Below are 15,102 nucleotides of genomic sequence, written 5' to 3' on the forward strand. Positions count from 1 at the left end.
ACAATTGCCCATATCCCCAAAATAGCTTATGTAACAGAAGGGAGGAAATGCTTTTCTAATCCCCTATTCCTGTAAATTAAATTTTAATTGTTTTTAATTGCTGGATTTTAAATTGTGGTAGCTCACCTTAGGACCTGCTGGCAAAGAACAGATAACAATATCCAAATAATGTAGCCTGTGGGTCTAACGGTAGTTAATAATCCTGTTTTAATTTCTATTTCATTTATTAGTTTTGTTGAGGAAAGTTTGGTAACCCTCTCAAGGTGAGAGGGTGTGTGGACTAGCCAATCCTGGCAAGATTTCTTACTCTGTGGGTTTAACCCCTTAATGCATTAAATTGGGGTAAGCATGTTGGTTATATGAGGTTGGATTTATCCCGCAGGTCTTACTTCAGTATCTTAGCCACTAGAACTGTAGGCCATCAAGGCAGTGGATGGAGGAGGCCGTGTGCCTCTGAATACCCGTTGCTGGGAGTCACAACTGGGGAGAGAATACTTCGCACTCAAGTCCTGCTTGCAAGCATCCCGAGGACATCTGGTTCGCCACTGCAAGAATGATGCATTAGATGGAACTTTGGCTTGCGCCTGCAGGGCTCTTACGTTTTTATGCATTAGTTCTGTGCATTATGCATACAGCCAGATACCATAGCAGCAGCAGGAGCAGGTGGCACTGTAGTCTAGACCACTGAGCCTCTTAGGCTTGCTGATCAGAAGGTCAGCGGTTCAAATCCACACAACAGGGTGAGCTCCCATTGCTTTAGCCCAGCTTCTGCCAACCTAGCAGTTCAAAAGCATACCAGTGCAAGTAGATAAATAGGTACTGCTATGGCGGGAAGGTAAATGGCCTTTCTGTGCGCTCCGTCACGGTGTTACGTTGTGCCAAAAGCGGTTTAGTCATGCTGGCCACATGACCCGGAAAGCTGTCTGTGGACAAACACCGGTTCCCTCGGCCTGAAAGCGAGATGAGCGCCACACCCCATAGTCACCTTTGACTGGACTTAACCATCCAGGGGTCCTTTACCTTTTACCTTTATAGCAGCAAGTACCCCATTATTATCTCTACAGTGGTACCTCTGGTTGCAAACAGAATCCGTACCGGAGGTCTGGCCGCATCCCGAGGAATTTGCAACTGGAGGACTGCTTCTGGGCATGCGTGCAGCACGGTTTAGCACTTCTATGCATGCGCTAAATACTTATGGGTTTGCCATGTCTGCATCCCAAAGATTACATATCCAGAGGGAAATGTAAGCAGAGGTACAAGTGTACTACTTTAAATTTAGCATAGGGACTTGTATGTACAGAGGAGAGAAAAGCACTCTGTACTTGGAAAACTGATATTGGCCTAGGTGCCTCCCTAATGTGCTAGCTTTTTTCATGCATCAAGCTTTGTGGGATTTATGTATGTTCAGAGTTGGGGAAGTACTTGATTGTCTGCTGTTTGGAATATATGGATTGCCTCTTATTTAAATTCTCCCTAGCGTGTTTTTCATCCCAAAATGTAAACTGCAAACTCCACTGGACTTAACTTCAAGTTAGCCTTTATTGGAGACCCTAAGTATATTATCATAACCCTTTAATCAACAGCTGCAGTTCACAGCCAGATTTGGGTAAGTAGCTTATTATACAGCCCGACTTCAAAGGGACTTCTTGCTCAATAACACATTCCATCCGAATCTGGTAAGCTACAGCCACTGCCCCCTACACTGATTTGCATTCTGGTGCAAATATTCCTGGAAACTGGTGTGTCCGAAAGGAAAATGCTGAAATGCAAAATAAACCTTTGCAATTAAGAATGTACTTACATGCATGAAACTGTAAGAAACTTAGTTTGCAAAAAGGAATTGTGATCAATTTGGCAAAGTAAGCTTGTTCAAAGGGCATGTGTTTGTGCGGGTGACTGAGTATGACTGATATGAAAGGCTGTCACTGAAGCAGCTTCCTTTAAGCCAATTCCTCGAAATTATTTATTTCAGTTCCACATAAGCGCTGTGCTCATTTATGTAACGCTAAACTAATACGCCGTAGGAAAAACAAGCTGAAATGGAAAGATAATGTCTTCACACTCTTCCATAGACTCTGGTACAAATGATGTCATTCATGATACATTCCTAGCAAATGAAAAAAATAATAGGTTACAATCCATAGTCTTCAATCATCTTTATAGCAATGCTGGTGCCTTCTCAGTTGTTTCTATGTGTGGGGTTGTGATGCTGTTGCCAGTCACACTGGCCCAGTTTGCATGTTACATTAAACCATAGCTTATGACCAAGCAGCAGACCTGCGCATGCTGTTGAAATCATGGACACACGAATCCTACCCTTCCTCATATACTTTGGAGGCTGTCTACTCACTCCCTCTGTAACTGCCTCACAGAAAGGACATAGGGGTAGAATAGCAATTTGTTAACTTCAGAAGGGTGGTTGTCATAATACAATGCAGCTATCAAGGCTGTAGTGTCAAGAGCCAAGGAGAATGCTATTCTTCCCAATTTCTTCTTGTTTTTTTCCACTCTCTCCTTCCATGCTCCAGTCTGATGGGCGGGGAAGGTATACTATGTCCTAGTACTGGTGAAATCAACTTGATTGGGAAGAAAAGCATTATCCTTGGCTCTTGACACTACAGCCTTGATCGCTGCAACTTTAAGCAAACAACAACAACAACAGAACTGACTGCCTTAAAACGCCGGGTGAAACGTAATGAGCTGCCCTGCATAATCAGACCATTGGTCCTTCTGGTTCAGTTCTGTCTCACAGTGACTGGCAGGGACTTTTCAGACAGAGGACCTTAGCAGCCCTAGCTGGCGATACTCAGGATTGAACCTGGAACTGTTTGAATGTTCCATAGGGTTGCTATATACCCCCCCCAAACGTCAATTCCGCCTTTGAAATCCCTGTAATGTCCAACAGAATCTGGACATATGGCAGCCCTATCTTCCGCCACTGGACTATGGTCCTTCCCCTGGTCACATGGATGTATGAATGAAATGGAAAAAGCTTACCAACACCATAGTTCCATCTGCTATTTTTCGTTTGATGATAGTCTCGTTGCCATTCCACTTCTGCACTTGAATCAGAGTGTCATTCTCTCTTGTTATAATGCTCTTAAAAATAATGATAAAAGTAAGAGTTATAAGGAGATGAATTTTTGGTTTTACCTGCTATCTTCCTTCCCCCCTACCAACAGGAATATACTGTATTTATCTAACTGAAGTTCTGATTATTAGCAGACCCCTCTGTCAAGATACTGCACTTCCCACCATGGGAACCATTCCTAGGGGAAACAATAATATTCACCTTGGCACGCCTGTTATCCATTGTTATTTCCTCAAACTCTTGGTCTAGCTTGAAGGAAATCTCAGCAACTTTAAAGACAGTCTGTGTTCTGATGGTGGCTACATCTTTGTCTGTGGTAATGATCATGGTGGGTTTGGCTAGGCTGGCCAGTTTCCTTTGGGCAAAACCTACTCCTGCAGATGAGAAGGAAAACAGAATTTCACCTTGGGAGACTGACATTACCCTGTCTCTCACCTAGGGCCACTCTCAACCATCTACCAACCCCATGAGTACACAATCCCTGGACCTTAACAAAGGCCCCAAAAATGTGACCCAAAAGAAGAAGAAGAAAGCAAAAAACAGAGACAAAGAAAGGGCAAAGAAACAAGAAGATGGAAGGAGAGAGAAAGAGAAAATAGAAAAAGGAAAGGAAAAAAAGGAAAAGAAACATTAGAGAAAAATAAAAAGGACTTCTGATTCTCCATCTGCCAGTTACATAAAAACAGTGGGAGGAGAGTATTTAAGATATTCAGTCTATGATAACATCTATTTTCTGTTAAACAGTATTTCTTTTAAGCCAAAGTGTCTCAGACTCATTCTGAACAGTTTTCTTGTTGCCCCACTCCTTTCCCAGGGAAAACCTATTCTTTAGTGCTAAATCGGAGCAAACATCAATCCAGAGAAAATCTGCCGTTTCCTTGGATTGAATGCTAAAGAGCCATTTCCCCCAGGGGATAAGCCCTTAGTTTGTGACAAAATGTTTGCTTACCCAGTTCTTTCATATATTCATCAAAATTTTCACTAGAGATGAGTTTCCAGGTTCCTGAGAACTGCTCAACCATTATGTAAGAGTGATGGGGGGAAACTCCTCGTGAGTACTGCTGTATGGGAAAACATGATGATAATTTTTTGTAGGAAAAAGGTAGCTTTTGGCGGGCCAGCTCCAGATTTTTTTATGCCCTTGGCATGTTCAGACAGGGAGTTAGTTGCTACAGAATGTCGTCTCCTGGGCTGCCACCTGCCAAACTTATAAGGGTGGTGGGACGACCTAGAAGGTTCCTCTGCTGATCTGAGAGGGTATCTCAAATATTTGGGGCCTCAGTCATTTAGGCCTTTAAATAGTTGGGTTGCCTAGGGGTTCACTACTATCTCTCATCAACTGATGACATATCCTACAACATTTCTCCCATGAAAATAGGGACGTCCCAGTCCATAGTGATAATTTTACTATTTATACCCCACACATCCTACTGGCTTGCCCCAGCCACTCTGGGCAGCTTCCACCATACATAAAAACACAATAAAACAGTAAACATTTTTTTTAAAAAAACTTCCCTATAGAGGAAGCTTGGGGATCGGATAACTCCATATCCTCCAGCATTTCTCCAATGAAAATAGGGACATCCTAAGGGAAAGTGGGACATTCCAGGATCAAATCAGAAACCGGGACGGCTTCTCTAAATCAGGGACATCCCTTGAAAAAAGGGACACTTGGAGGGTCTGTGATGATGCTTCTCACTGCCAGCACTTTTTCCTCCTCCTGCTGCCTCTTACTCTTCAGGCCCAATGTTCAAGGAGGAGGAAAACAGGAAGCAGCACTGCTTGCTGTTCACTCATCTATTTTCTCACACTTTTCCTCTGGGCCTGATGAACTATGCACGCAACTGGCACTCTTCAGCCTGGCAGAAGCTAGCTGCAAATTATAGCACTGACACTCTGTGTGCTCTGTCCTCCTCCGCTCCTCACTCCCTCTCCAGGGCCTGTCCTCGTGACGTCACCAGGGACATCCTGTCATAACATGGCCAGGGCCCATCCCTAGGTCTCAGGTTTGGGCCCTGAAATCTCCGGGTCTGGGATGCCCTTGACCTGGCAACCCTAGTGGCCTACGGGCCTCTTCCAGGTCCTTCCTTTCTCTGTTAATGGTTCTTTATCTTTAAACTGGCATTGGATCAGAGTTTGTCCACACTGAGGGCTCCTTCAAAGAGAGGACAATGCTTCTAAAAATCAGGCCACATTATAGACACACATGGCCTAAATCATTGCAAATGATCCTTTTTTTTTTTTACTGGGCCTTCTCTCCCTTTAGCAGCTGTATAGCAGGCAGTAATTCAACTGGTGAGGATCCCCCCGTCAGTTGCATGCATATGCCGGAGGAAAGTAGCATTTGTTGGGTTTCTGCCTGTTATGTAGCTTGAGTCGAAAACTTGTTCTGGGGTAGAGGTGCAGGAAGGTGGTGGGCCCATCCTGAAAGCATGGAAAAGAAAAGTGCTTGAAGATAAGTAGATAGATAGAAGCGATTTCAATCAAAGCAAATCATGTACTTGAAAAGGTCAAGGTTTCACCAGAAACCTTTTTTAAAAGTTTGCAGCTTACCTATACAGATATATTATCCTTAATACTGAGATCGCCAACTCGGCGCTACAGTCTTATGGCTTCAAAACCTGAAATATTTCCAGGGTCAAAAGGGTCCCAAGGACTTTTGCTTTCTGGGTAGGTGCCATTTTAGAAAGGTGACTGTTAAGTTGTGGGTTGACATAGCAGCCGGCACAGCGATTTCTTCAAGTAGCTCTTTATTGTGGTAAGCTGGAATAAAACTGACTGAGAACAGCTCAGCCGGCCTGTATTTATAGGCAGCCGGCTGTCAACATTGTAACCACCACAGCCCAGAGTTCCCGCCTAAAATAACTGCCGCGGACCTGAGTGAAAACTATCTACAGACCTGAGTGAAAACTATATACAGTATCCCCCTGTTGGCCCAGGGTGAAACTACACTACATAACACCCCTCCCCACCGAGATAAGGCGTTAGTTACAATCGTAATGGTTTCCTTATATACAGCACTACGCGTAATGGTTCAAATAAGCACAAAAGCATATCGGTTACATTTCCCATACTTAGACCAACAGTGATACCTGTCCAACAACATAGTCCTTTAAATACGTTGGGCGCTTGGAAACTCTGCCAGACCGCCGGGGACTGGTAGCCAAGTCCGGAGGGCCACACAGTTCTCGCTGAGGCTGTGGTGCGACCCTAGGTGGCGTTGGAACCAACTCCCCTGGATCCGCTGCTGTGGGTGGAGCCTCCGCAAGTGGAGTGGTCTGAGTCTGTTCAGAAACGGCTTGGTTCGGCTCCACGCTGGCAGTTCGCGAGGGAGGTGTAGGTGGGGCCTCGCCATCTGCACGTGTCTCTTCTGGAGCCGCAAGCGCAGTTGGGGGCACCTCGGTAGTGTCCAAGTCCGCAACCCTGCGCCTAAGCTGGTCTATGTGCCGTCGCCACAAGCGTCCGTCTTCGAGTGCCACCTGGTACGAGCGAGGTCCAGTGACTCCCACTACTGTGGCTGGCACCCAAGGGATGTCCCCCACATAGTTCCGGGCAAAGACCTGGTTTCCTGGGACAAATGACCGTGGTGCGTTGGCACAGCCTGGGGGTTCAGCCACGGCAAAGTCTGGGTGTAGCCGGTCGAGCGGTGACCTGAGGCGGCGGCCCATAAGCAGTTCAGCAGGACTCCTCCCTGTGGCCGCATGAGGGGTGATGTGTTGCACGAACAAGTATTCGGCGACCCGCTCATGCCAGTCTCCCCGGTCCAGGCGCGCCAGTGCCTCTTTTGTCGAGCGCACCATTCTTTCCGCTTGCCCGTTGCTGGATGGATGAAAGGGTGCCGTTAGGGCATGGCGGATGCCCAGTCCCAAAAGATACCGCTCAAACGTGCCTGACGTGAACTGCGGTCCGTTGTCAGAGACAAGGACATCAGGACACCCATGCGTTGCAAACAGGCCTCGCAGCACCCGGATGACAGCTTCGGTAGTGGTGGAGGGCATCAGGGCGACCTCCAGCCATTTGGAATAGGCGTCCACCACTACCATAAAGGTCCGGCCGTGAAAAGGACCAGCCAGATCGATGTGCACCCTCGACCAGGGTGTCTTTGGCGTCTCCCAGGTGTGTCCCTTAGCTGCCGGTGGTGCAGGCCTCGACTCCTGGCACGCTTGACAGGCGGACACCCAGGCAGTGATGGCATCGTCCATATTAGGCCACCAGACGTAACACCGAGCCAACGCCTTCATTTTGACAATTCCCGGGTGGCCAACGTGCAGAGCCTCCAGGACGCGCTGACGGAGTCCCTGGGGAATCACGACGCGGTCTCCCCACAGCAGGCAGCCGCGATGAGCTGAGAGTTCATGTTGTCTGGTTGCGAAGGGCTGGAACTCCGATGCAAAAGGCCCTTGTGGCCACCCCCTCCACACCCAGTTGAGCACCCGGCTGATGGTGCGATCCTGGGCAGATGCGGAGGCCACAGTGGCAGCCGATACAGGCGCTGCCGGAAGATCCTCAATCAGAAGGAGCGATGAAGCTGGAGCCGGGTCTTCCACAAATGCTGGAAGAGGGCAACGGCTGAGGGCGTCGGCATGGCCCATCGATTTCCCCGGGCGATGGATGAGCCGGTAGTGGTAGGCAGCCAGGAAAACAGTCCATCGCAGCATGCGTGGTGAGAGGACCGGTGGAGTTGGACGATCACCGGCGAGGAGGCCCAGGAGTGGCTTGTGGTCAGTGATGAGGTCAAAAGTCCTGCCATAGAGGTATTCATGGAACCTCTTCACTCCAGCCACAAGTGCCAATGCCTCCTTGTCGAGCTGGCTGTAATTCCGTTCCGTCGGAGATAGTGTCCTGGAAAAGTAGGCGAGTGGTGCTTCTCTTCCATCTGGAAAACGGTGACTAAGGACAGCACCGATGCCAAAAGGTGAGGCGTCGCAGGCAAGGACCAGCGGCCTGGATTCACTGTACTGTACCAGCACACTGTCTGAAGAAAGGAGAGCCTTGACCGCGTTGAAGGCCGCCGTCTCCCGATGACCCCAGGCCCAAGGCGTCTTAGTGCTAAGGAGTCGGTGAAGAGGCTCAGCCACTGTGGCTTTGTGGGGCAGGAACATGTTATAAAAGTTCAGCAGCCCCAGGAATGCCTGCAACTCCGTTTTGTTCTTTGGGGTGGGGGCCTGCTGGATAGCGCGGATCTTGGATGTGGTTGGATGAAGACCAGAGGCATCGATAAGATAGCCCAGGAACTCTACCTGTGGAACGGCGATCTGGCACTTCTCCCTCTTTACCTTGAGCCCGGCCTCCTGGAACCTGGTCAGCACGGCACGGAGGCGCTCGAACAGCTGCTGGTGTGAGTCTGCAGACACCAAGACGTCATCAAAATATGGTACCACGCCCGGAAGCCCTTGCAGGAGACGCTCCATAAGGCTTTGGAAGATGCCAGGAGCCACACTCACCCCGAACTGCAACCGGCGGCAACGGAATGCCCCCCGGTGGGTGACGATCGTCTGGGCTTCAGCAGTGGCATCATCGACTGGCAGTTGTTGATAGGCTTGGGCAAGGTCCAGCTTAGCGAAGACCTTACCCTCACCCAGGGAATGCAGCAGGTGTTGGACAACAGGAACCGGATAAGCATGCTGCTGAAGTGCCTTGTTGATCGTGCACTTGTAGTCAGCGCAGATTCTCACCGACCCATCCGGCTTGACAGGCGTGACGATGGGGGTTTCCCACTTTGCGTGGTCAACCGGCTCCAAAACTCCTTGGGCGATCAGTTTGTCCAGTTGTTCGTCCACCTTAGCCTTGAGAGCAAAGGGAACCCGGCGTGGCTTTAGCTTGATGGGGGCGACTTGTGGATCAAGGCTAAAGGAGATGGGCGTACCTGTATATTGGCCCAAGGTGCCGTCAAAAACCTCGGCAAAGTCTTTGACCAGACCCTCAGTCTCTGCGTTAGAGATGCAGTTGATGCCGGTGACTTCCAGGCCGAGGGCATCAAACCAGTCTAGCCCTAGGAGGCTTGGCCGCTGACCTTCGACCACCACCAACCGGAGCAGGCCCGAAAAATCCTTGAAGGCGATCCGGAACCGGCCAACGCCTACCACGGGAATGTCGTTTCCCTGGTAGTCTCTCAGGTGTACACGGTGAGAGTCGAGTTGCCTTTTGGACACTCTGGGTACCAGTCTTTTGATAGTGCTCCATGACACGATGGACAGGGCAGACCCGGTGTCGATCTCCATGTCACATGGAGCTCCTTCAATGAGCACCGTGACGTTCAGCTTGTGTCGCGTAGTCGAGTCGGTTTGGCCAATCGTGGTTCCAGACGGGCAGCGGCAGTTGGTGAGAGCGAAACAACTTTCCTTGGCAGACTGGAGTGAAGACTTGGACTTGCGAGTCGATGAAGGGGGGGTGTCAGACGGAGCCGATCGGCAGACCTTAGCGATGTGGCCCCTTCTGGAACACTTCCTACAGATGGCGTCTCTGAATCGACACTTGGCACGGGAATGGTTGCCTCCGCAGCCAGCACATTCCGGTTGGCCCTTGGACTTCTGTTGGAACTTCCTGCGCTCCCGCTTTGTCTGGTGCACGTCATCGTCTTCACTGGAGGATGCCTCCTCACTGCTGGCCTCTTCATGATGCACCGGAACTGGCTCCCTAGCAAGACGCGGGCTGCTGGACTTGCGGATCTCCTGGGCGGAGCGTTCAGCAGCTTCTGAGGCCACAGCCTCCTCAATGGCTTTCTGTAGCGTGAGGTCTGGCTTGGCTAGGAGGCGCCGTTGCAGATGGATGTCCCGGACCCCGCAGACGATTCGATCCATCAGGGCATCGTCTAAGTCTCGGAACTCACAGTGCATTGCAGCCTGTCGCAGGGCGGTGGTGTAGTTGTTGATTGACTCCCCCTCTGCCTGGTTCCGGTGGTAGAACGCATGGCGGGCAGCAATCTTGGACGGCTTTGGTGCGTAGTGGTTGCGGAGCTTCTCTTGGATCGTGTCCCATGGTGTTGCCTGGACTGCTTCAGGCGCAACCAACGCTCGGGCCGTCTCAAACACCTCAGACCCACAGAGGCTGAGGAATAGGCCCCGCTTCCGATCCTTTGATACTGCTGTCAGCTCGTTGGCTTGGAGGTAGCAGTCAAACCGAGCGAGGTAGGAGTCCCATGATTCAGAGGCTGGCGCAAACGGCGGTAGAGGCACAAGTGAAGCCATGATTCCGATGCCGGCGTGAAGGGCGATGGATGGAACACAGTGCTCTAGCCAGAACAGTCAGCTCTGAATTGGTTCTGCCCAGTGATTTCGCTCAGTGATTTCGCTCTGTGATTCAGCTCAGTGATTCGGCTTAGTTCAGAGGCTGGCCGCATCTGGCTGTGCTCTGATGTCCATCCATCCCATCCTCGTCGCCAGTGTTAAGTTGTGGGTTGACATAGCAGCCGGCACAGCGATTTCTTCAAGTAGCTCTTTATTGTGGTAAGCTGGAATAAAACTGACTGAGAACAGCTCAGCCGGCCTGTATTTATAGGCAGCCGGCTGTCAACATTGTAACCACCACAGCCCAGAGTTCCCGCCTAAAATAACTGCCGCGGACCTGAGTGAAAACTATCTACAGACCTGAGTGAAAACTATATACAGTATCCCCCTGTTGGCCCAGGGTGAAACTACACTACATAACAGTGACGGATCGAAACTTTGTGTTAGTAGTACAGAGCGTTGGCAGGTTAAATGCCTGTAAGCTAATGAGGGTATCCTCATATGTGTCTTAAATCTCACCCTGAAGTGAAATTTCAATCCGGTTATTAAATCTCTCCCTTTCCTTCTGCCCACCCACCCCAAACAGCCATGACACATGGTATAGTCCTCTAATAGACTGAGAAGTGCAGCTAGATAAAAAAATGTCCGGTACAAAACGCAGCAGGGAAGCAAAGCTAAAATTGCTTTTTGGCCCCTGCATGTCAGTGCACTTCAAATAATACATGCATTAGCAGAGAAAGTTGCTCTGGAAGTATTGAAGGTTAATAAGAAAGTTGTGAGAGATAAAATGGTCATTACTGCTCCTTACCAGCCAGGAAAGACCTTTGCATTTCCACAGAAGGAAACCACGATGATTACACTTAGGTCAAAGCAGAATAAATGAAAGAGAAAATAACTTCCACTGTGCAATTGGATGCAAAATTTAGAGCTGGAAAAATGTGCAGTTAGAAAGCAATTGGCAATTGGAAAAATGGGCAGGGGGTGGGGATTATGGCCCAATGTCAGGGACCACATGTACACAAATATAGGGCAGAATGCTTAAAACCAAACTGCCTAAACTACCGTATGTGAAAGCACCATCATCTTTTGGGCCAGAACATTCTCTTCTTCACCTACATCTTTGGGCAGGTAGCACTTTTCACATCTTTGTAAATAGTCTCAAAGTCCACCTTTTTGTGCCTGTTAGTTAATGAACTAAGGCAGAATCATAAATGAATCTTCACTGTATAGTAAATAAGCACTGACTATTATGGAGAAATTGCCACAGATACAGGGTGTAAGCAAGGAGCAGAACACCCTTTATGTTAGTTCAGCTTCTTCTTCTAATTATTAATGTGGAGTGTCTGATGGGGAATTTGAGTAGCTGGAAAACCTGCTTTACTAAAAACATTCTTGCATTCATTTAAGAAGCAGGCCAAGTTTGGATGCACAACTGATGCAGTGTTGATGTAAAAAGCTATCCATTTGACACAAAACAGTCCAAACAAACCTTTTTAACACCAGCAATGACTTAGCTATTACAGTGTCCCTTGTGGCTGTTACCTTTCTCCATGCTGTGGGAATACTTCATGCCACTGTTGAATTTCTGCCTACTACTGTGTATAAAGTTGAAAAAAGGAGAGGGTCAGTTAGAACAAGGAAACTTCAACTCCTTTTATCACCCATTTGTTTGCATCTGATATTTGCAATATCTGCCTCATTGTAAAATGATACCAATGAAAGTTGCATACTGTATTTGGTAGTTTGATCTCCTGTGGTGTCTCTGTACTATAAAGTTTCTGTCAACTTTAAGCTAGACTGGCAACCATCTTGCAGTAGCAAAGGCAATCTAACTCATTTGCTGAACTGTTCAAGAGGAAGCCTGCAACAATGTTGCCCTTCCTAATTACTTGTAATTAAAAGCAGGAACGTCAAATACAAAGCAGCTGTAGGATAGAAATCCTCATAGCCAGGAAAAAGGAAACACCTGAGTTTGTGTTGTAATGTATCTCCAGTCTAAGCAGAAAATGTCTTGTTTACGTCTCCAGTGTATTCCTGCTGTTTATCAATTTTTCCAAGATGAAGGTCAAACTTTGTGAAGTTCCTTTTTCTGAGCTGTAGGCGGTTTAATGTCAGTTCTTACAGAACGATTAGTTATATTTTTTAGAATAATATTCAACAGGACATTGACTAGCAGAGTTTTTAGAACTCTTAAAAATCTTTGTCATTGTATTAGCAAAGCTTAGCTGCAAATCATGCCTGAAATCAGCCTCAGTTCAGATTAAGTCCAAGAAAACCATCAGTCCTGAAACAACATAACAACAAAACAACAACAAGAGTTGCTACAGAGCTTCAAGATGAGTATGACTCCAGCCTACCATTTTAAGGAGCAAGCAGGAGCCTGGTTTGCCCAGCAAACTTGTTTCCCAGGAAGCAATCTTTGCAACGCCTGTTTAGATGTCTGGAACATTGTGGCATGACTTTGCCACCTACTCCCAGTCCATGCCAAGCTAGGTTTATGTACCTGCATAAAGCACTGAGTTCAACTTTTGACTCATAAATTACTTTCATGTGCATTAGTAGCTGGGTTGTGACTGATGTTGCGCAGTGGTAGATTCTGGAAGGCAGAAAGGACAAGACCTTTCCAACAGCTGCCCTATATGAAATACCATAAACTGAAGTCCTTGAGCTTCAGTCACCACTGCCTGAATGTTAGGAAAGCATAGAAGAGGCAGAATTGGTAAGTTCTGCCCATTACAACTGGGGTAGTTTATATTCAAATAATGATGGGAGAGGGCTGTGTGGGCTAGCCCCCTCTGTTGCCACCATGCCTACACTGGCAATACATGTGGCAATCATGTGCCCACCATCTGCATACTTGGCACACATTGTCTGCCAAAATACATGTGTGAAGCTCCTGAATAACTCAGCTGATTAGAGCATGGTGCTGATAACGTCAAGGTTTCAGATTTGATCCTTTTATGTGACAGCTGCATATTCCTGTATTGCAGGGGTTGAACTAGATCTATTATTATTAATAATAATACCCCACCCAACGGGCTGGGTTTCCCCAGTCACCCTGGGCGGCGCCCAACAGAATAATAATAATAATAATAAAGCGATAAAACATCAAACATTTAAAATTTCCCTAAACAGGGCTGCCTTCAGTTGTCTTCTAAAAGTCAGATAGTTGCTTATTTCCTTGACATCTGATGGGAAGGCTTTCCACTACTGAGAAGGCCCTCTGCCTGGTTCCCTGTAGCATCACTTCTCGCAGTAAGGGAACCGCCAGAAGGCCCTAGGAGCTGAACCTCAATGTCCGGGCTGAATAATGAAGGTGGAGACACGCCTTCAGGTATACTGGGCTGAGGCCGTTTAGGCCTTTAAAAGTCAGCACTAACACTTTGAATTGTGAACCTCAGGGTTCCTTCCAACTCTATGATTCTATGATCTGCTTACATGGAGGAGCTGTATGTGCAACCCTTATCACATAAAGAAAATGTGCAACTCGTGACCTCATGTGTGAAGTGTTTATCTGACCACCCTGACTGTGCTTTCTGGGAACTGCAGTTTGTTTACCCCCACAGAGATACACTTCCCAGCACTCTTAACAAACTACAGCTCCCAGGATTCTTTGGGGGTTTTTTTGGTGCTTTAAAATGTGTAGTGTGTACACAGCCTTCATGATGAGAAAAGCTTTCTTCCCGTCATGAAGCTGATAAATTCACTGGAGTCCTGCCAAGAAAAAAGAAAAATCAGAACCCTACTCCTGTAAGGCTCTCCCAAGGGCCACATAAACAAGAGCTGCTTGTCACAAAGAATAATAGAATAATTTCCCTCTATAAAAGCCCAGCTGTATAACTGAAAACTCATTTCCCCTCTTAAATGGGTAAAGAAGCAAGAGTCAAAGCTAGGAGCCAGCGAGAGGGAGGAAAAGAAGGAACAAAGTTCAAAAAAAAGACTGATTCCTTTCAAAAATGAGTGAAAGGTTGATTAATATTGTTAGGCGGCCTCAAAGTTCTCTCTGTTGATGTAAAGCAACATCAGTGCTATACACTGAAAGCACTGTGAAACTATTTCAACAAGCGTGGATTTCCCTAAAGAATCCAAGGCACTGTACTTCGTTAAGGGTGCCGCTAAGACAAAAGCAAGGACTGCTTCAATCAGCACATCGTCAAACTCTGGAACTGGCTTCTCCAAGATTCTGTTCACATATAAAGGAGAAGCTACCTAACTTGCATGTTCCAAAACAATGTGCAAACCAAAACACAGACATCCTTTGAAATTTACAGATTTTGCAGTGCAGTTCTTCAGCCCAGTATTGTGTACCAAAAATAAAATAAAATCATATACTATAAAAATGCATTTATTAGGGGAAATAACACAAAAATCTATATTAGGGGAAATTGCATGCCAAAGCATGCATATTTGGCAAAATCATGTAGGTTTGGAAAAATGAGAAATTGAGAGGAACCAAATTACAGTTTTGCCCATCCCTAGCAAGAACAATTCTTCCTTTCCTTTTCTATTTGCATTTGTCCATAACAGCATAAATCAGGCATAGGCAAACTCAGCCCTCCAGATGTTTTGAGACTACAAGTCCCATCATCCCTGATCACTGGTCCTGTTAGCGAGGTATGATGGGACTTGTAGTCCCAAAACATCTGGAGGGCCAAGTTTGCCTATGACTGGCATAAATCCTGATCAGTGACACGTTTGATTTGTCCATTGATTTCACCAGATCTGTTCTGAGTGTGAACTGAGTGTGAATTAAAGGAGACAAGCCAGTTTAAGCTTCCAGTTCTA

The 15,102-nt window shown here is 47.2% G+C and overlaps 1 protein-coding gene across 6 annotated transcripts in view; it reads right to left on the reverse strand.

The window, feature by feature from the left end:
- Nucleotides 1–1,939: 1,939 nt before the first annotated feature.
- The window catches only part of LOC310713404 (myelin P2 protein-like), a 489,621-nt gene continuing 476,458 nt past the window's right edge, over nt 1,940–15,102 (reverse strand). Inside the window, exons 1-5 of one of the 6 annotated variants that reach the window (XM_083517497.1) lie at nt 5,645–5,785; nt 4,041–4,152; nt 3,293–3,465; nt 2,998–3,099; nt 1,940–2,107 (exon numbers count right to left, since the gene is read on the reverse strand). In XM_083517497.1, the coding sequence (XP_083373623.1) occupies nt 2,057–2,107; nt 2,998–3,099; nt 3,293–3,465; nt 4,041–4,113 (399 nt within the window). In that variant the 5' untranslated portion in view covers nt 4,114–4,152; nt 5,645–5,785 and the 3' untranslated portion in view covers nt 1,940–2,056. Of the gene's footprint in view, nt 2,108–2,997; nt 3,100–3,292; nt 3,466–4,040; nt 4,153–4,900; nt 5,153–5,644; nt 5,786–15,102 lie in introns of those variants that run through there. The other 5 variants (XM_083517499.1, XM_083517501.1, XM_083517498.1 and 2 more) reach the window with 5 other exon arrangements.

Source organism: Podarcis liolepis (assembly GCF_965112155.1).
Source record: "Podarcis liolepis genome assembly, chromosome: 8".
NCBI classification, from domain to species: domain Eukaryota; kingdom Metazoa; phylum Chordata; class Lepidosauria; order Squamata; family Lacertidae; genus Podarcis; species Podarcis liolepis.